We start from the raw sequence: 22,772 nt of genomic DNA on the forward strand, positions 1-22,772 counted from the left end.
CCTCCAGGCAAGATAAGGCATGACCACAGGGGCATGACATCAGATACCCTGGAAAACGCACACAGAATTCCCCTCAGAGCTCTGCATGGCCAGGCCAGCTCAGAAGTGAGGCCGGGACACCATGGCCTACAGCGGAGATGTCAGCCCAGACTATGGGGCCAGCAAGAGAAAGAGAATCCCATGGGCTGAGGGTGGGTCTTACTGAGCCACCGCAACCTCTCTGTGTTCCTTGGTGCTGAGCCCTCCTGGAAACCACAAAGCTTCTCCAGCAGCAGCCCCTGACTCTGCTGATTTGCATAATGGGCCACTGTCTCCAGCAAGGGGATAAGAGAGGCCTGAGAGGAACCTGCCCATCCTGGCTTCAGAAGCAGCATCTGGGACATGTCAGCCATGGCCTGGACGCCTCTCCTCCTCAGCCTCCTCGCTCACTGCACAGGTGCTGCTCCTAGGGTCCCTGCCACCTACCCAGCCCCAGGGTTCTGGGTCCAGCCTGGCTCTAACTCTGAGCTCAGGAGGGTCCTGCCTGTCCTGCTGCAGGGCGAGGGGCTGGTGGGGCTGAAATCCACCCCCTCACACACTATCCTCTCTGGCTTGGGTATGCCTGACAGGCTGCACCTGCCATGAGCAAGGGGGAATGCAGGCAGAATTTCCCTGTAGACTGGGACATCCTCTCCTTACTCCTGAGCTGGCCTGGCCATGCAGAGCTCTGGGGAATTCTGTCTTCCATTTTCCCATTTGTTCAAAGTCCCCATCCTTACATGCACATGAACCATGGGGGCTGAGATCAATGGGATGGAGTGAACTGTGGGCCCACAGAGTATCTGGACTTGATTCCAGGTACAAAAGGTAAGGAAATGTCTTAGAACTCAGCTTTTTGTTCTCAAGCCCACTTGTCTTTTCTCTCCTTGCAGGCTCTGTGGCCTCCTATGAGCTGACTCAGTCACCCTCAGTGTCGGTGTCCCCAGGACAGCCAGCCAGCATCACCTGCTCTGGAGATAAACTGGGGAATGCATATGCTTACTGGTACCAGCAGAAGCCAGGCCAGGCCCCTGTACTGGTCATCTATAAAGATAGCAACCGGCCCTCAGGGATCCCTGAGCGATTCTCTGGCTCCAACTCGGGGAACACGGCCACCCTGACCATCAGAGGGGTCGAGACTGGGGATGAGGCCGACTATTACTGTGCTACAAGCTATGGCAGTGGGAGCAGCTGGCAGTGACTCACAGTAACACGAACAGATGGAGACATGGGACAGAAACCTCAGCCTTAACCTGATGTCACTCTCAGCCGCCCTCTGAGCGATGACCGTGACCTTCATTTCAACTGACTCTGCCTGTTTCTCCTGCAGTCCAAACAACAGAAAATTTGTGCCAGATTTTTATCGTGGTTTCCACAAAATATTCATTTCAAACCCTAACATCTTGCCACTTGAAATCTAAGCCTCTGCAGAGACCAGCAGGCAGTTTCAGAGGATGGAAAATGTCTCTAGAGAGCTTGGCTCCTGGATTGGTGACCCTCCCTTTCAACCCAGAGTGTGGGTCTTTCCCCTCCCTTTCAACCCAGAGTGTGGCAGGCGCGCCCCCTACAGGCAGCTGAAAGAGCTGGCAGGGAGAAGGGCTCTCCTTAGGGACCCTGACAATTTGGGCTGAGGATTTTCCCTCCCCTAGCATGCTGGACCCAAGAGATGTTATTGTTACAGGTCCAGGGCCTCTGTAGTCCTCCCTTTTCTCTCCTCCCCAAATGATCATGTGATTATCACTTTCCCTCTCAGTTCCTTTCCTTCTCTGTCAAGTGCACTTCGCGGATTCTGTGCTCCCAGGTCCTAGATCTGTAGAATTTCAAGGAAAGCAGTGCTACTCACCCACATGGAATCCCAGACAGCTGACCGAAGACTAGAGGCACAGGCAGCAATGTGGGTCCCCACAGAGCTGCATGGTGGGCACCAGGTAGACTGGAGGAACCAGAAACCACTACCCTGAGGATCTTCAGCCCCAAGTGAACTAGGGAGGGATCAGCAGGCTGGGCTTAACCCACCAGGGCCTCCCCTGTCCCTGTCCCAGCAGCATTGTCTTGGGATTTTCTTTATGTGCTAAGCAACCTCCAAACCACCTGTCTAATTACCTGGAAATTTCCCCTCATCACACCTAACTACACATGACTCTTGCCCCAAATTACTCCTTTATTAAAATAGCTAAAAGAGCTTAAACTGACTTGAACCTGGGACCCCTTTCAGGTTTGCCGAGTACTCTGGGATCCTCACACACACCAGAGCCTTCCCACAGGAGCCCGACTCTGTCATTCCCCCCACAGCTTCCGGGACTCGTTTCTTCTGTCAGTCCTGACAGCAGTTCCAGAGACACCTTGCAATTTAGGTGTCTCCAGGCTCTTATTATAATACAGACAGCCTGTCATTTTCTGCCTAATTCCTTTTCGTTGTCTGCATAGTGTTTACAACTGTAGGATTATTTGCCTGTCATTATTTTATTAATTGATTGACTTGTGTTCATTAGTTTTCTACTTGATCAGGAATGTGTTTATACCACAAAGGCACATATATGAAAAACTGAGGCACAAATAGCTAAGGGCGTATTTCTCCCTGCAACAATACCCGCCAATTACATTAAAATACTGGGTCTTTCTCATTCTCTATTCCACCATCCCTGTTACGTTGGTGATGTTTTCATCCTTGCTGATGGAAGACCTAGCTGCTCCAGCTCCAGCTATCACACCTATAGCCAAGAGGAAAAGGGCCTCATGAATCCAATGGGTTTCTTTTCTTTATAAAACTTTCCTAAGAAACACCTCACCCATTGACTCTCACATTCCATTGAGCAGGCCTGAGCCACATGGTCAATTCTGGCTGAAAAGGACCTGGGAATCACAGGCACCGGTGTTTCCAGCAAATATACAAGACAGTGCTCAGGTGGAAGGTGGCAGGTACTGTCTGCTGGGTCTGTAAACCCAGTGTTTACTGAACAGCCGAACCCACATGATGAGCAACTCACTTCAAGAAGGCAGTGTCTTCTTCCTGCCGAATTCCCAGCATGAACCATGTCCCAGACCAGAGTGGGTCTGGATAAACAATTGTTGGGTTCATGTTCTCTTGTCTCTAAGCATTAGTGCAGCAGCCACCACTGCACAATGGCCCTGCATCCACAGCGGGCACCAGTAACAGCCAGTCCCTAAGTCCTGTGACCTGCATCTTCGGTCCCAAGCCCTGGTATTACCCCCAAAATCACAGAGACATGTGCAGGCAGCCTCAAGTATACCTGCCTCCTCTTCTTCCAAATAGTCATGTTTCTACTGTCATGGGCAATCTGCACCCCTTGCACCTGGTACTGAGGCAGGCAGGGGCCACATAGAGAAGAGGAATTTCTCCCCTGGGGCTGGCAGTCCCAAGGGGAGAATGAGGGAATCAAGGACCTGAGCAGCAGGTTCTGATTCTATACATGGACCCAGGAGAGGCAGAACAGAGTCACGTCGGGATGGGGTGGAGCTGGGTGACAAGGGGATGCTGACATGCAGGGAGAGTCAGCGACCAACACCTAAGACCTGGAAAGAAAGGTGTCACTTTCTACAGCATCGTCCTCAACACTGAGGTACAAATTCTCCAGGCTTTATGTTTCTCAGCTACGTCTCTGGCCGATGTTGCATGTGTGACACAGATGCAGACACTTTACTTCCTCCCACACACTGGCCCACTCTTCTGGGCTGAAACGCTGTCACTGCCACAAATGCCGTCCTCCCTCGTGGTCACGTGCGTTTCATATCCCTCCCATATGCTCTGAGAGCCTTTCTATTCTGCTACACAGCAAACACTTCTTTCAGCATCCAAGCTGTACCTGACCCTGACCACACTGGGGATACTGAGGCACAGCACCTGTGCCCTATGCCAAGAGCTCACAGCCAAGGCCAGAACGCACAGCATCTGCTGGATCTTTCAACACTCTGTGTGCAGATGACAAGGGTGACGTTTTTTCTGGGAACCACCACTCACAGGCAACGGCAGGTCCCTGCACATCTGCAAGCCCCATGGTGTCACCTGTAGAGTGGGGTCACTAGGGCCACTGCATTGGCTCGAAAGGTACTCTCTAGAGGGGGAACTAGAACTATATCATCTGGACTCTGCAACAACTATTTAAGGACAGGACACCCCTGGAGTCCTAGATTACCCACATCACCCCTGAGCCAGGATCCAACAGCGGAAGAACCTGAGGATAATTCCACAGTGGCCATGTGACTCCCTGGCCACCTCTGGGCAGGACAAGGAATGACCGACCACATGGGCAGGACATCAGATTCTCTGGAAAATGCACACAGAAATCCCCTCAGAGCTCTGCATGGCCAGACCAGCTCAGGAGTGAGGCCAGGACACAGCCCGCAGTAAAGATTTCAGCCCACACTATGAGACCAGCAGGAGAAGGAGAATTCTGTAGGCTGAGGGTGGGTATGCAGGGTCCACCCCTCCCCTCTCTGTGCCCCTTGATGCTGAGCACTTCTCTGGAAACCATAACACTCCTGGAGGCCCCTATATGTGCTAAGCAACTGACAAAGAATCTGATTAATTACCTGGAAATTTCCCCTCACCACACCTGACTACACATGACTCCTGCTCCCAAAGTACCAATTTGTTAAAATGGCACAATAGGCCTAAATAGCCTGAATCCGGGACCCCTTTCAGGTTTGCTGCTGTCCTCTCAGGTCCTCACACACACCAGACTCTTTCCACAGCAGCCTGACTCCACGATTCCCCACACAGATCCCGGGACTCGTTTTTTTCTATCAGTCCTGACAGCAGTTCCAGAGACACTTCCCCATTAAGGTGTCCCCAGGCTCTTATTATAATACGACCTGCCTGTTATTTTCTGCCTAAATCTTTTTAATTATCCCCATAGGATTTACAACTGTAGGAATCTTTGCCTATTATTAATTTTATTAACTGATTTGTGTTAGTTATTTACTTAACTGGTCATGGATGCTTTTTTACCACAAAATCACACATTAAAAACAGAGGCACAAACAGCTAAGGGCGTATTTCTCTCTGCAATACCCACCACCTTCACGAAGACACCAGAGTCCTCCCCACTTTTTGTTCCACCACCCCTATGATGTCGGCTTTGTTTTCATCCTTGCTGATGTGTGACCTCAGGGTGGCTGCTGCACCTCCAGCTATCGCTCCCATATTCAAGGGGAAAAGGGCCTCATGAACCCAGTGCTCTTTCGCAAGAGCAAAGCTTTCCTAAGAAGAATTTCACCCACTGACCTCACATCTCACTGATCAGGCCTGAGCCACATGGTCAATGCCAGCTGAGCAGGACCTGGGAATCACAGGCACTGGTCTTTTCAGTGAATATAAAAGACAATGCTCAGGTGGAAGGTGACAGGGACTGTCTGCTGGGTCTGCAAACCCAGTTTTCCTGCACGGCCAAACCAGCACAATGAACAGCTCACTTCAAGAAGGCCATGTCTTGTCCCTGCTGAATTCCCGCATGCAATGTGTCCCAGACTACAGTGGGTCTGGATAAACATTTGTTGGGTGGATGTTCTGTCTCTGACTTTGGTGCAGGAGTCACCACTGTACACTGGCCCTGCATCCAGAGCAGGCACCAGTAAAAGCTAGTCCCTCAGTCCTGTGATCCCCACCCTCTGTGCCAAGCCCTGGTATTACCCCTATAACCACCCACCATCCAGAGACATGTGCAGACAGCCTCAGGTGGACCTTTCCCCTCCTCTTCCAAATATTCATGTTCATATTGTCATGGGTAACCTGCACCCCTCGCACCTGGTATTGAGGCAGGTATGGGTCACAGAGAGAAGAGAAAAACTTCCTCCATTGGCACCAGCAGTTCACAGACCTGATTCCACAGCAGATCTGATTATACACCTAGACTCAGGAGGCCCTTAAGCCTCCAGCAGCCAGTGTGGAGCAGCCACCAGGGGACAGAACAGAGTCACCTGGCAAAGCCACCTGGAGATGGGGTGGACCTGGGTGACAAGGAGATGCGGACATGCAGGGAGGGTCAGTGACCACAACCTCAGACTAGACAGAAAGCTGTCATTTTCTACAGCATTGTCCTCAACACTGAGGTACAAATTCTCCAGGCTTGGTGTTTCTCAGCTCTGTCTCCGGCCGATGTTGTATATTTGAGACAGGTGCACCACTTTGCTTCCCCCCACACACTGGCCCACTCTTCTGTGCTAAAACGCTGTCAGTGCCACAAACGCCATCCTACCCCCGTGGGCACATGTGTTTCATCTCCCTCCTGTTTGCTCTGAGAGCCTCCTCATTCGGCTACACAGCAAAGACTCTTTCAGCATCTAAGCTATACCCAACCCTGACCACACACTGGGGATACTGAGGCACAGCACCTGTGCCCTATGCCAGAAGCTCACAGCCAAGGCCAGGAACTTACAGCAACTCCTGGGTCTTTCAACACTCCATGTGCATATGACAAGGATGATGTTTGATTGTGGGAAGGACGTCTCAGAAGCAATGGCAGGTCCCTGCACATGTGCAAGCCTTATGGTGTCACCTGTAGAGTGGGGTCACGAGGGTCACTGCACTGGGTTGAAAAGTGCCCTTCAGAGGGGGAGCTAGAGCTACACCTGACATGTGGACTTTGCCACAAAATATTTAAGGACAGGACACCCCTGGAGTCCTAAATTGCCCAAATTACTCTGAGCTAGTATCCAACACAGGAAGGACCTTAGGTCTCAGAGTAATCCCTCAGTCACCATTGTAAGTCAGTCCCTGGCCATCTCCATGCAGGACAAGGAATGGCCACAGGGGCAGCACATCATACAACCTGGAAAACGCACACAGAATTCCTGTCAGAGCTCTGCATGGCCAGATCAGCTCAGGAGTGAAGCCAGAACACAGCCTACAGTGGTGATGTCAACCCAGATGTTGGGGCCAGAAGGAGAATGAGAATTCTGTGTGCTGAGGGTGGGCCTTCAGGGTGCCCCCCCTCCTCTGTGTCCCTTGGGGCTGAGTTCTTCTCTGGAAACCACACAGCTCCTCCCGCAGCAACCCCTGACTGCTGATTTCCAAACACAGGCCACTCTCTCCAGCAAGGGGACAAGAGAGGCCTGGAAGAATCTGCCCAGCCTGGGCCTCGGGAAGCAGCATCGGAGGTGCCTCAGTCATGGCCTGGACCCCTCTCCTCCTCGGCCTCCTCGCTCACTGCACAGGTGCTGCCCCTCGGGTCCCAGCCACTGGTCCGGTCTCAGGGCTCTGGGTCCAGCCTGGCTCTGACTCTGAGCTCAGCAGGGCCCTGCCTGTGGTGGGCAGGATGCTCAAGAACCTGCTGCGGGTGGATGGGCTGGGGGGCTGAAATTCCCCCACACTGTGGTCCTGTGCTCACACTGCCCTAAGCGCTCTTTCATCCCTGGAGCTGTGTCCAGGCCAGGCACGTGGGAAGATTTTCTTGGAGTTCGGCTCCTCAGTTTCAAGCCTTTTCTCTCCCCTTTTCTCTCCTGTAGGTTCCATGGCCGCCTATGAGCTGACTCAGCCACCCTCAGTGTCAGTGTCCCCAGGACAGCCAGCCAGCATCACCTGCTCTGGAGATAAATTGGAGGATAAATATGCTCACTGATACCAGCAGAAGCCAGGCCAGCCCCCTGTGCTGGTCATCTATGAAGATAGCAAGTGGCCCTCAGGGATCCCTGAGCAATTCTCTGGCTCCAACTCTGGGAACACGGCCACTCTGACCATCAGCAGGACCCAGGCTCTGGATGAGGCTAATACTGTCAGGCGTGGGACAGCAGCACTGCACACAGTGACACAGACAGATGCGGAGTGAGACAGAAACCTGCCCCCTCGACCTGGTTCACAAGGCCCTGCCCTCTCTCCTGCCCCATTACACTGAGCAGGAGGGAGCCTTCCATGTGGAATGGAAGTTTCCAGTCCTGTCCCTGCCCTTATGTTCCCGAGAGATGGGAGCAATTTCCTGCCCACCTCTAGGCTCAGCTTATCCCAGAGTAAACTGAGCTGGTCACTTTGATGATCAAATGCCAGCTCCCAAAAGACCTCAGAAATCCTGGTATCTAAGTAGCACCAAGTCTATTAGTATCAAAGGAGACCAGCCCTAGGATGGAGTCATTTTAGTGTCTCAGAAGGCACAGGGCAATGGAAGGTTTTATGAGGTTTCAGGATATGCACGTGAGCAGTTAAAGGCAGGTCTTACAAGGAAGGAACCTATTAGAATTGCGGCCTATCTGTGCTATCATAGCACAGCCTGGTGGACACAGAGAAGGGAAGGTCTTGAATCAAGTCTTGATCAATAAATATTCATTAGATAAGGGAGCAATTTACCTAGGTGAGAACTGTGTGCTCTCTTGAGCAGACCACTTACCTGGATAATTGGTTTTCAGAAATTTCCTGAAGCAATGAGAGACATTCTTTATTGTTTACATGTACCTCATCCTCCTGGGAAAGTGTGTTCTGGAACCAGCAGTTAACACTGACACAGTTGGTTTGAGTCCTCAGCACAAACATTCATTGCAGGCTGAAAAGTGATAATGGAAGAGAAAGGAGTTTATTAAATCCCTAGACACAACCAAATCCATGAGCAGGGATGAGAGATGCGGGCTCAGCTGGCCCAGTCCCACAGGGGTCATCCCTCTTTTGATGGAAACGACCACACAAGGGTTCCCCAAGTGGTGTTGGGGGACCATCCAGATGGAGGGAACTGGCCTCCCAGGGTTCCCTGCTGCTTGGACTGAGCCAAGGTTAGAGGGATGGAAGTCTGGTCCAGTCCTTCCCAGCAGCATCTCCAGGCTCCTCCTCCCTCTACTGGGGCTTCCCCTCCGCTCCCCAGCACCATCATTGCTGCCTCATCTCCTGTCTCCTCCCTGTGCTCACCCTGACTCCTCCCTCTGCTCCATGCCCAGCCTCTATAGAGCAGCCAGGGCCCAGAGACTTGGGCAGAAGCTTCCATCCCACCAGCTGCAGAACCTTCCCTACAGAACCAGGCCAGTCCCTGTGTCTCGTATTTGTAGAGATCCCAATCCCCCTGAGAGATGCCAGGTGGGCTCTCTGACCCTAGCTGGGAAACAAGCCCACAGTGACCTAGGCTGTTGGCATATGGACTTCAAGCTGGCTAGACCCCACTTGACTGCATCTCCCTGGCCAACTCCAACATCCGGGCTGGGAGTCTGAAATCCTAGTTCCCTTTGCCCATTCACTTCCACTAGATTTGCTTCTAAACTCCCTGTGCCTCAGCTAGTCTGCCCACCAGAATCAGCGACGGGCATTTTCCAGGGCTGTAGTGAGGGCCCTGGAACTCACTCTCTCTCTCTCTGAGCCTCTGTTTCCTCATCAGTAGTGGGAGCTAGAAGACCCCCTGCCAGGTGGGCCAGTCCATGACATCTACAGAGAGAGCAGGAACCTCTCCTATTTCCTGGAGGAGAGCTGGGGTGGAGGCTGCAACCCATGATCATCAGAGGAGCTGCGGTGTTCAAGGCTCCTACGGACCCCTTAAGCGGGGGTCAGAGTGACTTCAGGGGTCTTATTGCTCGGTCCCGACAGAAGATGTTTCCAGTTGTGAAAAATGACTTCAGGGACAACAAGGACAGAGATTCCCCTCTCTGGACACCAGTGGTTGATGTGCCTGGAGTACTCCTCGTACCAGGCAGGGGAGAGAGACCTAGGAAGTTCTAAGTGTCACCTAGATTTCGGGCCTCGGGGCCTGTATCAGGGGTAGGTGATGTCACAGTGAGTTGATGCTCTACAGCCCCTTCCCTAGGAGGTGGCAGAGGGAAGAGTTGGGGGTCATCTGAGGTATGAGTGAGTCCAACCCTGAGGGTCTTCCCAAGCTGCAGGTGCCTGGGTGTAGAGGGAAGAGGTTCTGGTTAGACAGGCCTGGTGTTGAATCCTGGTCCATTTATTCATTTGGTCAAGAAATACTCATGAAGGGCCCACTATGTGCCAGGTGCCACGTCAGGTGACTGGGGACACAGTGTTGAGTGGGACAGCTGGCCCCTTCACTGCTGGAGGTATGATATTCTCAAGCCGGGACTCAGGGCTCTACGATTGTATGTCAGATATACAGCCTCTATGTGCATGTCTCCAGAGACTGGTTTCCTGGAGTTCCAAGTGACAGCCATCATTCATTCGCCTTGAATGCAAAAGTTAAAAGAGCATCCAAAAACGTAGTGACCCAGATCAATAATATTTAATGCAATATTTTCAAAAATCAAAATTAACGCCCAAAAAACCCACAATGCACAAAATTTCAGGATCTGACTCACTTGTCTCAGTGGTTTCCCTCTTGGTCCTACCCACAGTCCCACAGGTGAGTGAGTGACCACGGGAATGCAAACCCAGAGTCAGGCTCCTGCACCCCCTTCTGCCCGGCCACCAGAGCCCTCCCCTGGGTCTCCACCTTCCTCTTCTGAAGAGCTCCAGTTGGTTAGTGCTCAGGCTTCTACTCCTGGTCTCTTCTGCCCCCTACTGGACTCTCCCCTTCTAGCTGCACTCCAGGCAGCTGGTGGAGGCTAAAGAACAGAAACCTCCCAAAACTCCACCCTCCAGTTCCAGGCTGGCTCCACCCCATGTCCAAAAAGTCTGGTCCTCCCAGCTCTCTAATTGCTATTAGTAAGTCCCGGGGTGCAGTCTTTACACCAAGTCGCTGTGTGCCTCAGGCAAGAAACTCTCCCTCTCTGAGCCTCTGTTTCCACATCAGTAGAAGGAGCTAGAAGGCCTCCCTGCCAGGTTGACAAGTCTACTCTGTGACATCTACAAAGGGAGCAGGGATCTCTCCCATTTCCTGGAGGAGAGCTGGGGTGGAGGCTGCAACCCAGGATCACCAGAGGAGCTGGGGTCTTTGGGGTTCCTGAGGACTCCTCAGAGGGGGATCAGGAGCTGCAGAGTCAGCTTCTACCTCTAGGGACTCAGAGATCCAGAACCTTTGTCACTTCCTCAGCCAATACTTGTCATCCTGTGCCTCAGACTCTCCCAGATCCCAACAGTGAGAAGCTCAAGATGAGACAAGAAAGACCAGCCAGCTTGAATTTGGGGATGGTGGGGAGTGGGGAGCTGGGGATCCCTGGACCTGGGAGAGAGGAGTCTGCAGTGCTTGCAGGTAGAGTTTCTGGGACGTGGGTGCTGCAGACTGGGCAGGGGACTGACCAGCAGGAGGCCAAGGTGGGGGACACCCTCAGACATGGAGCAGAGTAGAAGCAACTGGATGGGGTACACCCCTCTGCTTTGAGAGAGAAGGGCCAGGGCGGGACCCAGAGGGCTCTGCAGAGGCACCATAGACCCTGAGCAGGGGGTCCACCAAGCAGGACAGCTGGACTTGACCTCCTCTGCCCAGGCCTGGATCCAGCCCTTCCACATCTCAGTCCAGGAGGGCAGGGGGCAGGCCTGGGTGGCCAGAGCTGCAGCTGCACCTGCTGGGGAGGCCTAGTCCAGTCCTCTAGGGCCCCCGGCCAGACTCGGATTTCCGACTACAACCACCATAGGAGGATGTGGTCTGCGGTGGCGACGTCTGCCCAGAGGCCACAGCAGGTGCAGTGGTGGGGGTAGGGGCAGCAGCTGGGGATGCTACATTTAGGGACAGCCCCTCTTTATCCCCAAGACCTGGGACTTTCCCTGGAAGGAGCCACAGCTTCTGGGTCCTGAGCAGTGGGTAAGTGTCATACCCACAGAGGGCCTGGGAGGGAGCAGCTTCAGCCTAGACCCTCAGGGTAGACCCTTCCCCAGCCCCCATAACACAAAGAGCCCAAGAACAGAGGCAGGAACAGGCCAAGCTCCCCGGTGGAGGAGAAGGTGTGCTGGACCAGGGGTTTCCTAGGGCCCTCCCTTGTGCCCTGAATGATGTCTGTTAGGGCACCTACACAACGTTACAGATCAGTGCCTTGCCTATCTCCAAGGACAGGGATGTGTGATGATTATTTGTATAATCCAGCCCCCAGGCGCCTGGGCCTCAAAAGTTGCCCAAGCAATACATATAAAGATCCAGCCTGGAGATCTTTGAAAACTGATTCGATGAGTTGAACCATTAAGTCATGATCACCATCCTCAACTTCATCTCTTTCTTCCCCCTCCTCCTCATTATCATCACCTTCAAGAACTGTGAAGGGTCTGAGACTTCATCCTATTTGCAGACTAAAATGTAAGCCTGCCACAGTGTCATAGATGCTGGCAGAAGATACAAGATTCCTGAGTCAGAAACAATGGACAGTCTGTCTTTCACAGCAAGAGCAGTTGCCAAGGTATCAGCATTGTCTTGCACCAGTTCCACAAGGTGATGCAAAGAAGGCCAGGTGACATCTGCGTGCCAGAGCTCAGGGATCTTAAACATTTTATACTTTACAGTAAGCATATCTGCCTTTTGCTCCAAAGAGAGGCACTCTCTGTACCTTCCAAGGTTGTTCACCCTACAAACATCCTTGCAAAGATAATCCACAAGAAAGGCAATCAGTGCCTTTGCCCGAGAAACATGCAGAAATGCAGAGATCCATAGCAGGCCACTGTCTCCCAACAACCATCAACTTTATCAAAGAAATGAAGTCTCGGGCAATTTATCTGTTACCATAGCCCTCAAAAATGTCTGGCTTGATTGTCACCAAATGTATGAGGGAAGTTAAGGAGTATCTGACTCAAAATATGAACCAAGCAATTCTCAAAGGGGCCTCCCAGGAAATTCACTTTAGGAAGTCCTACAAGGCTCCTCTGAGAGTTGCTAAAACAAAACATTGACAGCCCTAGGGGGCTGCATATCCGAACTCGAGCAGATATTTTTAAAGATTTTGTGGCAGAAAAAGTAACTGGAAAGCAAGAGGGCAGACCCTCACTGCAGTTCTGTAAGTGACGGAGCAGGGGCCTTTCTCACCGGAGTATGGGGTCCTGAAGATCTCCTCAAACATTTTTATACTAGGTTCTCAGGGGCAACAGAAAAGATGGCAGCGGTGAATGGGGGGTAAAGGAATGCTAATGACACAAGGGGCCACTTGAAGCAAAAGAGGTTTATTCAACCAGATTTAGTCCATGTTTAATTGAGCAACTCCTTTGTGATGAGCTCTGGGTTTTCCCATGCACCAAGCAGTGATGTTACCACCTAGACCCGGAGAGCTATGTCATCATCAGGAAAGCACGCCCTAGTGTCATGCAAGGACCAGGCCTCAGATTCCGACTCCAGCCCTACCGCCTCTTGGCCCTGTGACATTAAAAAAGTAGGGAATCAGCCTAAGCAGCATTTCCTCATCTTCAAATGTGGGGGACAGTAGATAATCTTAGCTGCCAGGATTAGTGCTTGTAAAGCACCAGGGCTAAAAAGCATTGCTATTATTACTGTATTATGCATCATATTCCCATATCATAGTCAAAAAGGACCCCAACTCAAAGCAACCGCCAGCCCTCTCCTCCTCCACCACTGCTGAATGGAGCCAGACACGAGTATTCTAGGTGGACAGATGAATAGAAATACAGGGGACGAGCCCCTTCCTAGATCCTAGCGCAGCTTGCTCCCTACTCAAGGAATGACATTGGGCCCTGCATTCATGTTCTCTGGATGGTAATTTTCTCACCTGTAAAACAGAGACACTTGCCTCAATGATGCCCCACACGTTGTTCTGAATCCCAAAGTAAGGAACAACAAAAAGAGAACCAGGATTTGTTCAACACCCACTGAGTGCTTAGCAAACACATAGTTTCTTTAACCCTCACAACCTTCATGCTGCAGAGGAACTCTCCCCATTTTACAGATAAGGAAACAGAGGCCCGGGGTAACCTAGGTCTGGATAGACTCCACATTTATGATTTCGCAACTCTTCCTTGCCTGAAGGATATAGAATCACTCCCTGCAGGGCTCTTGCCCGACTCAAGAAAGGGCCACAGGGTAGCTGGCCGGGCTTAACCTAGCCAAGAAAGGGCTGGTCCCAACTGGCTGAAGTGCAGTGTGCAGTCACGCAGCCTGGAGGACTGATCAGAAAAGAAGCCACAGCTCCAGCCCCAGCCCCAACACCCTGAGCTCAAGCCCTTGGGGACTCCTGCTGGGCAGCTCTCTAGGCCCTAGGGACATGCTCCACAGACCCAGGCTGCCCTTTGGGAAACGGGGAAGGGAAGTGAGTCAGGTGTGCACCGCCCAGGGCCCCAGGGGCGGGGCCAGGCAGGCGGCTGCAGTGGGAGGCAGTTGAGCCCTGCATTGTGACCGCATCAGGGCAGTTGGTAGAGGCCCCTCTGGGAGAGATTCCCAGGGGTAACAGCCATGGACGAAGGGCCTGGGCTAGGGACAGGGACCAGAGCCAGTCCAGGGAGAGGACAGAGCCAACAGACTGGGGCGCACTGTAACAGCCCTGCTGGCGAGAGGGACCTGGGCAAGGCCTTCCAGGGAGCCCATGCTGCAAATCGGGTCAGAGGTGCCCCTGACCCTGAGGGCCAATAGACCCAAGACAGGCCAAGTGGGTCGTGAGACCCCTGAGGAGCTGGGTCCTCGTCCCAGGCAGTGCTGGCCCCTGCTGCTGCTGGGTCTGGCCATCGTCACCCATGGCCTGTTGTACCCAATGGCTGCACCGCAGAGCAGGGACCCAGACCCTGGAGCCTCAGTTGGAAGCAGCCGATCCAGCCTACAGAGCCTGTGGGGCAGGTAAGGAGCGAGAGATTTCAGGGAATGTGGGGGTCCTGCGGCAGAGCTGGGAAAGGTGACCAAGGGGAGACAAGCCAGAGGAGTGAGGAGGAAGGTTAACCCCTAAGAGGGGCCTGGGCAGACACTGGCTTTAACTAATGGGTTGATATTTGGTCCATCACAGATTTGTTTGAATTATTGTTTTTAATATCATATTAAGATATTATTTTTCTTGATTTCTGGGTTTTCTAACCCTACTTAAATTTTGCACCAGGGTCAGTGCCTCAATTACCTAGTCCTAGTCCTCTGGGTAGGGCAGGAACAGAGGCAAAGACAGGACGTCCACAGGGGGTGATGGTCACTATCCCCACAGGATGCCCAGGCCTGTTCTTCTTCCTCCTCCTCCTCCTCCTCTCTGCCCATGTGCCTCCTGCCCTGTGAGGGCAGGGGCCATTCCCTGGAGAAGGCAGCAAGGGCTTGGCTTGGTCTCCCCCAAAGCTGTTCATTCACCGACTTGCACATAAATGCTTGCTGGGGCCAGGCTCAGGGACACAGGGAAGGTGGGCTGAACCGAGGGGAGCTGTCCAGTCATCGGAACAGGCCCATGTTTGGAGCAATAAAGGGAGAGGAGAGCTCCCTCTGGGATGATGCCCAGGCTGGTCTCACAGATCAAGGGGCACTGACTGGTGATGGGTGCCCCCAAAAGACAGAGCAGCGTCAGAGGAGAGGAGAGCACAGGATGAAGCTGGGAGCTCCTGGGTGACTGGGAAGGGGAGGAAGGAAGACCATAGGATCCGTGCCCCATCCCCAGAGTCCAGGACGAGTCCTTGGATGGATTTAGATAGGAAACTGATTATCAGAGTCAGATTTGTGTTTCTGGAAAAATTAGCACTGGATAGGAGGCTGATATGAGGACTGATTAGAGGAGAGAGGAGAGAGGAGAGGGGGTGACGGCCAGGTCCAGGGTAGGTGGGGAGCCTGGAGGAAGTCGTGGGGTGGGGAGGACACACAGATCCAGAGCACCCAGGTGCCCAGTTTCCTATGAAATGAGAGCATGAAGCTGAAGTGAGGGATGAGCAGAGGGGAGCAGACACTCTCGGGGACTGTCTATGGGCGTTGAAATGTATAACCATTTTAGTAATAGGCAGCGAGTCAAAAAACAGAGTGTATTTATCTAAATTGGGCAATTCCACGTCTAGGAATTTATCCTAAGGGTGTGGCGGGGAGGGGAATAATCAAAGCTGTAACCAAATGTTTATAACAAGAGTGTGTTAGCTTAGCATTATTAATGATGGGAGAAAACTAGAAATAACCCAAATATCTGAAAGGGTGTGAAAAAACGCAATTGTATTTGGCGGTTGTTGTTGCTGTTGTTGTTTTGAAACAGAGTCCTGCTCTGTTGCCCAGGCTGGAGTACAGTGGCATGGCCACAGCTCACTGCAGCCTCAACATCCAGGGCTCAAATGATCCTCGAGCCTCAGCCTCCTGAGTAGCTAGGACTACAGCTGCAGGCCACTACACCTGGCGAATTTTTATTAGGATTATTATTATTTTAGAGAAAGAGCTTCACTATGTTGCTGAGGCCTGTCTCAAATTCCTAGGCTCAAGCAATCCTTCCGCCTCAACTTCCCCTGTGCTGGAATTACAGGTGTGAGCCACTGCACCTGGCCCAACTGTGTTTTTAAAGTATATATACCTTTTCAAAAACCTGTCTGAAAACATAGAAAAATGTCAATGATGTGTCTGGCTGGCTGGTGGGATTTCCCCTAATTTTAATGTGGCTTTATAATTTTCTGGTTTTGTGATGTTGTTCACAAAAAGAGACATTTCTTCTAATACCATTTTTAATACAAGAGTAATGTACTCATATACATTACTCTTTTTGCAATGAGTACGTTACAAAATATAATGACTTTTGTACATTACTCTTTCTTGCAAAAAAAAAAAAAAAGATTAAGCAGATAAGTATATAAAGTAAAAACAGTGCTTCTTCTTACCATCTCCCACCTCTTCCCAGAGATAGCCACTGTCAGGTTGGTCAATATGCTTCCAGAACTTCTCCTGTGTTGTATGTGTCCCTGAAAATACACACACACACACACACACACACACACAGAGTTGGTGTTGGGATTTTATTTTGCAAAAATAGAGCCATATTCTGCATATTACCAACTTTTAATCTATTATTGACACTTTCTGTATCAGTCCATATGGATTAACCACATCCACTGCTTATAAACTTTGCTTTATAAGCAAAGTTTAGATGAGCCAAGATTTATTTCCACTAAAAAATCTAAATGACAAATGATGCTGCAGTGGAAATTCCTGTGTGTGTGTGTGTGTGCAAAGTGCACTTATATATCTCCCCAAGATAGATGCCTAAAAGTGGAATTGCTGGATCAGAGGACGTACTTTTGAAATGTTATAGGTGGTGCTTCCAAAAGTCTGTGTCCACTCACTCTGGTGAGTGGTAGTGTCTTCTCTCATACATTCTTGCCAACAATGCAAAATTGAATGTGTTTATTGTTTTATTGTGTATTTTATCACTGGTGAAATTTATTTTTTATATTTTTATTTATTGGTTTCATTTCATCTGTGGTCACCATATTGCCCGCTTTTCCATTCAGTTGTTTTCACCTTTTTATATATCTATAATATATTGGGATATATTTGGGATTTTAGCCACTTGTTTAATATATGCATTGTAAATAATTTTCCCTGGTCTGTTTTATGGGTCTTTTGTTTATGGGGTCTCCCACTATAAAACTGTCGTAAATTTTTATGTGTCGAACTGGTTTAACCTTTTCTTTATGGTTTCTGTGACCTCCACCATGTGTAGGAAGTTGTCTTTATTTCAGTATTATAAAGTCATTTTTCTATCTTATTGTGGTACTTTTGGTGTATTGGTGTTTTATTGGTTTTCTTTTTCTTTACTTCACCTGGAGTTTATTTTTGTGGATGTAGGAATAAAACCTTATCTTCCAAATAGGAAAGTCAATCATCACACCTTTGTTGAATATAAATGCAGCTTTCCTCAACTACTACATTACTGATTTGTTACATTCTTTCTGTGGTTCTCTTGGTTTATTGATCTATTCCCGCACCCAAACTGTTTTGATTATTTTAGCTTTATAGTATGTTCGGTATCTGGTAGGGAAAGAACCTGTCATCGTTACTTTTTCTCAAAATAGTCATGTCTATTACCCGTTGTTCTTAAGAGTTAGACTGCAGAATCGGTTCCCTAATTTTCAAAAATCATTCTTTTGGTGTTATGTTTGTAATATCACAGAATATGGGATTAATTTGAGAACTGCTATATTTATAATGCTCAGTGGTGTTTTTGTCCAGAGACATGACGTACTCTCCATTCACTCAGAGAAGTGGTTTAATATTTTATTCATGCAAATCTTGCACACTTTATGTTTTTTATTCATAAAGCATTTGTAAATATAATTTTATTGAAGTTACAAATTTTTTCCCAATTTCATATCCTAAATGATTACTATTTCTATAGCAAGGAACCCTGTTAACTTCTGTATGTTACTCTTGTATCCAGCCACTTTAACTCTTGTATTAATTCCAGCAGTTCTTCAGCTGATTCTGTGTGTGTGTGTGTGTGTGTGTATGTGTGTGTGTGTGTATGTGTGTGTGTGTTTAGTCAACTATCACACCATTTGCCAAAAACAATTTTCTCTCTTTTTCCCTAATATTTATACATCCTCTTCTCCCCCTTTTATGTCATTTCATTGGCTAGAATCTATGGAATATGCTGAATAATAAAAGTGAGACTAGACAACCTTGCCTTGTTTCTGACTCTTCAAATGTTTTGCCTTTAAATATGAAGGTTGCAGTAAATTTGGGCAGATATTCGTTAAGAAAGTTTTCTTCAGTAACTTAATAAAATGCTAAATGTTTGCTTTCTTTATATGAGAAACAAGTGTTAAATTTATATTACTATTATATTAAATTGTTTCAAAAATCTTCTGCACACGTCTTAAATACAAATGTATTAAATACAACCTGCTGCTGAGATGAAAATTGCTGGCCCCGTCACAATGGGTATCTTGCAATGTAAATAAATTCCCATGGGAAATAAAATCAGATTTGGAAAAGTCTGAGGATTCTCGCCATCATGAACTCTTAGCCTGTGACCTCGGTGTTTTTCTTTTTCTCTGGGGGATGTTAATGGTATCTTGTGTCATGCTAGGATGTCTAGGACAGAGAGCAATACAATGAGGGGAAGGCATTCTGCGATGTCCCCATGCCTCTGGCTTGAAGAGTAACTTGCTGAAGTGAGGACTCTGTGGAGGAGCAACGTTATATGGAAATAAGTTTAGTTGGGATCTATTGAGTTGGAGGTGTCTACAGAGCATCCAAGCAGACGTAAGTTGAGGAGGCAGAATATATGTGAATCTGGAGCCAAGAAGAGAGGTAAGGGCTGGAAATAGGGATCTAAGATCCCTGGACAGTTGTGAGTGTGCACAATGAGGGTCAGATGCAGAGAAAATTAGGAGAATACAGAGAGCAGAACCCAGGATGGGGATCCGGGAGTCGGCAGTTGGGCATGGGCCTGAGAGAAAAGGAAGCCGAGGAGGAAAGGGGGCAGTCTCCGATACCAAGGAGGAGAGAGTGACTAGAAAGAACTTCTTGCAGAGACCTAAGGGGACTGGGGAAGAACTGCAGACTGAACTGGGACAAAGCACTGTTGGCCTTAACCAGAGAGATTTGAGGGAGAGATGAGGCTGAGAGCCAGGCGACCCTGCCATGTCCCAGCATAAAAACAGTACCTGACACATATGGATGCTTGGGAGCTGTTGTTGGATGAATGAGTGGACAGATGCATGGATGGATGGACGGATGGATAGGTGATATATGGATGGACAAACAGATGAACAGATGAACAGCTGGATGGACAATTGAATGGATGGGTAGATGGAAAGAATGATCTGAGAGATCAGAAAAAGCTTCAAGCACAAAGTGGGACTGAACTGCGTCTCCATGGGTAGAAAGCAGAGGACTATCCACTTGAGTCAGGAATGACCCAGTGTTCTCAATATAGGGAGAAAGCCAGCCTAGCTTGACTGGGGACACTCATGTGGGGGACTCAGAGGCCCTTTAAATGAGGTCAGACGAGGTTGGACGGGTCGAAGCCAACTCAGCACTCCTCTGCCACACTGCACAGGAGGGGATGTGTCACTCTGGGAGTTGCTGGGACCTATTGGTCCCAGTGTTGTCATCAGCACTGACAGCCTCAGAGAGGAAGGACACACACTGGGTTGACTCCAAGGCTGTGGGTGGCACTTGCCTTAGACAGGGGACAGGCATGGGGAAACCTCTGGGGGACTGGCCACCCCCCTGCCTCATGCCTAGGTCCCAGCCCCGCCTACTGCAACCCTGTGCCCGTCATGCCCAGCAGGCTCCTACTCTAGCCCAGCCCCCAGGGAGCAGACCCCAGGTGCTGGCCCCGGGGGTTTTGGTCTGAGCCTCAGTCACTGTGTTACATCTTCGGTGCTGGGACCCGGCTCACCGTCCTAGGTAAGTGGATCTCAACCTTTCCCAGACTGTCTCACCCTCTGCTGTCCCTGGAAAATCTGTTTTCTCTCTCTGGGGCTTCCTTCCATCTGTCCTCCCAGCCTTAAGCACTGACCCCTACCTTTCTCCATGGGGCCTGGAGGAGGCGCGTTAGTCTCGGGGTAACCGGCAGGAAGGGCCCCCACAGTGGGAGCAGCTGCCTTCAGGTTCCAACAGCTGGATGCAGCCTGGTCCCGGGGCCTGAGCTGGGATTGGGCAGGGTCAGGGCTCCTCCTCTCTTCCAGGGCAGATGTCTGAGTGAGGGACAGAGTCTGGCTCTGATGAGGGGCCCTGCAGTGGCCTTAGGGACATTGCCCAGTGACCCCTGGGGTCAAGGCCAGAGGCTGCTGGGGTGGGCCTGGGGGCTGCTGAGTCTCATAGTCTAGGGGAGTAGCCCCAAGAACAGCTGAGGGTCTAGGCTGAGGACTCGATGCCTATCCAGCCTGGGAGGGCCACATGGGGGCCTGGTGACACAGGGGTCACCCCAAGCGGAGACGAGTGGAGGGCACAGACAGAGCTCTGGGTCTAGGCTGCAACTCTGTGGTCTGTGCTGGGTCATGAGGACATGGGGACACAGAAGGATGGGTGAGACTGGGGGAGGTGCCAGAATCCGACCCTCCCAGGACAGTCACCAGAAAGGAGAGGGTGTCTTAGGGCAGAGATGTGTCTGTCCCTGGAGCCCCGTCACCTCTGGGGCTCGGTGTTTCTCCGTTCACGGATCGGACTCCTGCTTGCCTCAAAGGGCATGTTAGACTCAGGAGATGACCACAGGGGAGCAAATAAGGGGTGCAGAGAACTCCATGGCTACCACGCGAAGTTTGGGGTCATCAGAGGCTGCTGGGGTGGACCAGGGGGCTGCTGAGTCTCATAGTCTAGGGGGGCAACCACAAGACCAGCTGAGGGGAAGGGTTCTGTAGTCGGGCTCGTGGACACAGGAGACATCTCAAAGCCTCAGAGGAGCCCCGAGGCTTGTCTAGGTGGAGCCCACTCCTTGCCAGGAGAGCCAAGTGGGCCGGGCGGGGGCAGAGCCCGGTGCCTGTGAAGGGTAGAAAGCTCCAGTTCAAAGCAGGCTTGGGCCTCCCCACGCACTGCCTGCCAGGACAGTCCTACGGGCTGAGCAGGGGACCCACAGTTCAGAGGAGGCTCTAGGTCCCGGAAGAATAAAGTGGGTGGTGGAGGGGGTGTCTAGGGGTGGAAATGAGGGATCCAGGGGTCAAGGCCACATTCTGAACTCAGACTCCAGAGATCAGAGAAGGAACACAGCCTGCCCTGGGTATATGGGGAAATCGAGGCTGTAGAGGAGAGGGGCTGGACCAGGACACCGGGGAAAGGTGACTTGGGAGGGCTCCTAGGAAGGTACAGAGCTATCTGCCCTCCACAGGGCATGAGTGGAAAGGACGGGGAAAGGAGAGAAGGAGAGAACCCCGAGTGGACCGGACGGCCCCACTGTAAACCCTCCCAGAGACTTTAGACAGAGAGAGGGGCTCCACAACACCCCAGTGTTCTGTCTGCCCTCTCTCACCCCCTTCCCTGTCCACATAGGTCAGCCCAAGGCTTCCCCCACGGTCACTCTGTTCCCGCCCTCCTCTGAGGAGCTCCAAGCAAACAAGGCCACACTAGTGTGTCTGATCAGTGACTTCTACCCGGGAGTCGTGAAAGTGGCCTGGAAGGCAGATGGCAGCGCTGTCAACGCGGGAGTGGAGACCACCACGCCCTCCAAACAGAGCAACAACAAGTATGCAGCCAGCAGCTACCTGAGCCTGACGTCCGACCAGTGGAAGTCCCACAAGAGCTACAGCTGCCAGGTCACGCACGACGGGAGCACTGTGGAGAAGACAGTGGCCCCTGCAGAATGTTCATAGGTTCCCACCCCTACCCCACCCATGGGGGCCTGGAGCTGCAGGATCCCAGGGGAGGGGTCTCTCTCTCTCCATCACAAGGCATCAAGCCCTTCTCCCTGCACTCATGAATCCCTCAATAAATATTCTCATTGACAATCAGAAATCTTGTTTCATCTCATTTTTTCTTAAATTCCTAGTCTTCCCGGGGATCTTAGTGTGGGGTACAGGGAATTCTGCATCCAGTGTCAAAGTTACCAAAGGGGAGGAGGCTCACAGCCTCCCCGAGTGATCTCCCCAAAGGGTCCTTCCTCTCCCAGTCACCCCTCCCCCAACTCTCCACTGTACCCCTGAGCCACCAGCCTGGCATCAGTTCAGACCAGTCCCACACCTTCCTCAATTTTACTTCTCAACAAAGACCTGATCATGTAAAACCCAGCATTTCTAATGTGCCATCTGTATCTGGTCATGTGTCTGGGCTGAAGGGTCCCCGCTCAGGGACAGGGGGCAGTTCCAGGTGAGATCCCATGTCACCATCATCCCACACCCCACCCAACCTGCCAGGGAACCGGGTGAGCTCCCTGTGCCAGTGGGAACTGCAATCCAGGGCAGAAAACTGTCCTGCAGTTTTTGCCCAACTGGGAAGGGACAGGGGCCCAGTGGGAAGTTTGCTGGGGCCCTGTGGGGAGATTCAGGAGAAATGAAGGGGATCCCCGGAGACCAGATGTGGGTTAGAGGGAGCAATAATGGAAAAAGGACACCTTTGACTCAAGACCACGGTACCAGCAGGAAC

The 22,772-nt window shown here is 51.1% G+C and overlaps 1 protein-coding gene, 1 long non-coding RNA gene and 1 gene segment (V, D, J or C); 2 read left to right on the forward strand and 1 right to left on the reverse strand.

Annotated features, from left to right (window-relative positions):
* Positions 1–357: 357 nt before the first annotated feature.
* On the forward strand, positions 358–1,376 carry LOC105498520 (immunoglobulin lambda variable 3-25-like). The segment is given in 2 exon segments: positions 358–436; positions 912–1,376. Coding segments are annotated over 2 exon segments (363 nt in total).
* A 244-nt stretch (positions 1,377–1,620) lies between these two features.
* Positions 1,621–9,686, reverse strand: LOC139358681 (uncharacterized). 2 transcript variants are annotated; one of them, XR_011613936.1, is made up of 4 exons: positions 9,290–9,686; positions 8,355–8,507; positions 6,414–6,533; positions 1,621–2,729 (listed from the first exon to the last, which is right to left on the reverse strand). It is a non-coding gene; the product is annotated as an uncharacterized lncRNA (long non-coding RNA). The 2 variants fall into 2 exon arrangements; XR_011613937.1 differs by lacking the exons at positions 1,621–2,729; positions 6,414–6,533 and adding an exon at positions 6,572–7,560.
* Positions 9,687–14,155: 4,469 nt separating this feature from the next.
* On the forward strand, positions 14,156–22,145 carry LOC105498519 (immunoglobulin lambda like polypeptide 5). The gene is given in 3 exon segments (XM_071080106.1): positions 14,156–14,591; positions 19,984–20,105; positions 21,684–22,145. Coding segments are annotated over 3 exon segments (690 nt in total). The 5' UTR covers positions 14,156–14,343; the 3' UTR covers positions 22,004–22,145.
* The last annotated feature ends 627 nt before the right edge of the window (positions 22,146–22,772 follow it).

This window comes from Macaca nemestrina, chromosome 15 (genome assembly GCF_043159975.1).
Source record: "Macaca nemestrina isolate mMacNem1 chromosome 15, mMacNem.hap1, whole genome shotgun sequence".
In the NCBI taxonomy this organism is placed as follows: domain Eukaryota; kingdom Metazoa; phylum Chordata; class Mammalia; order Primates; family Cercopithecidae; genus Macaca; species Macaca nemestrina.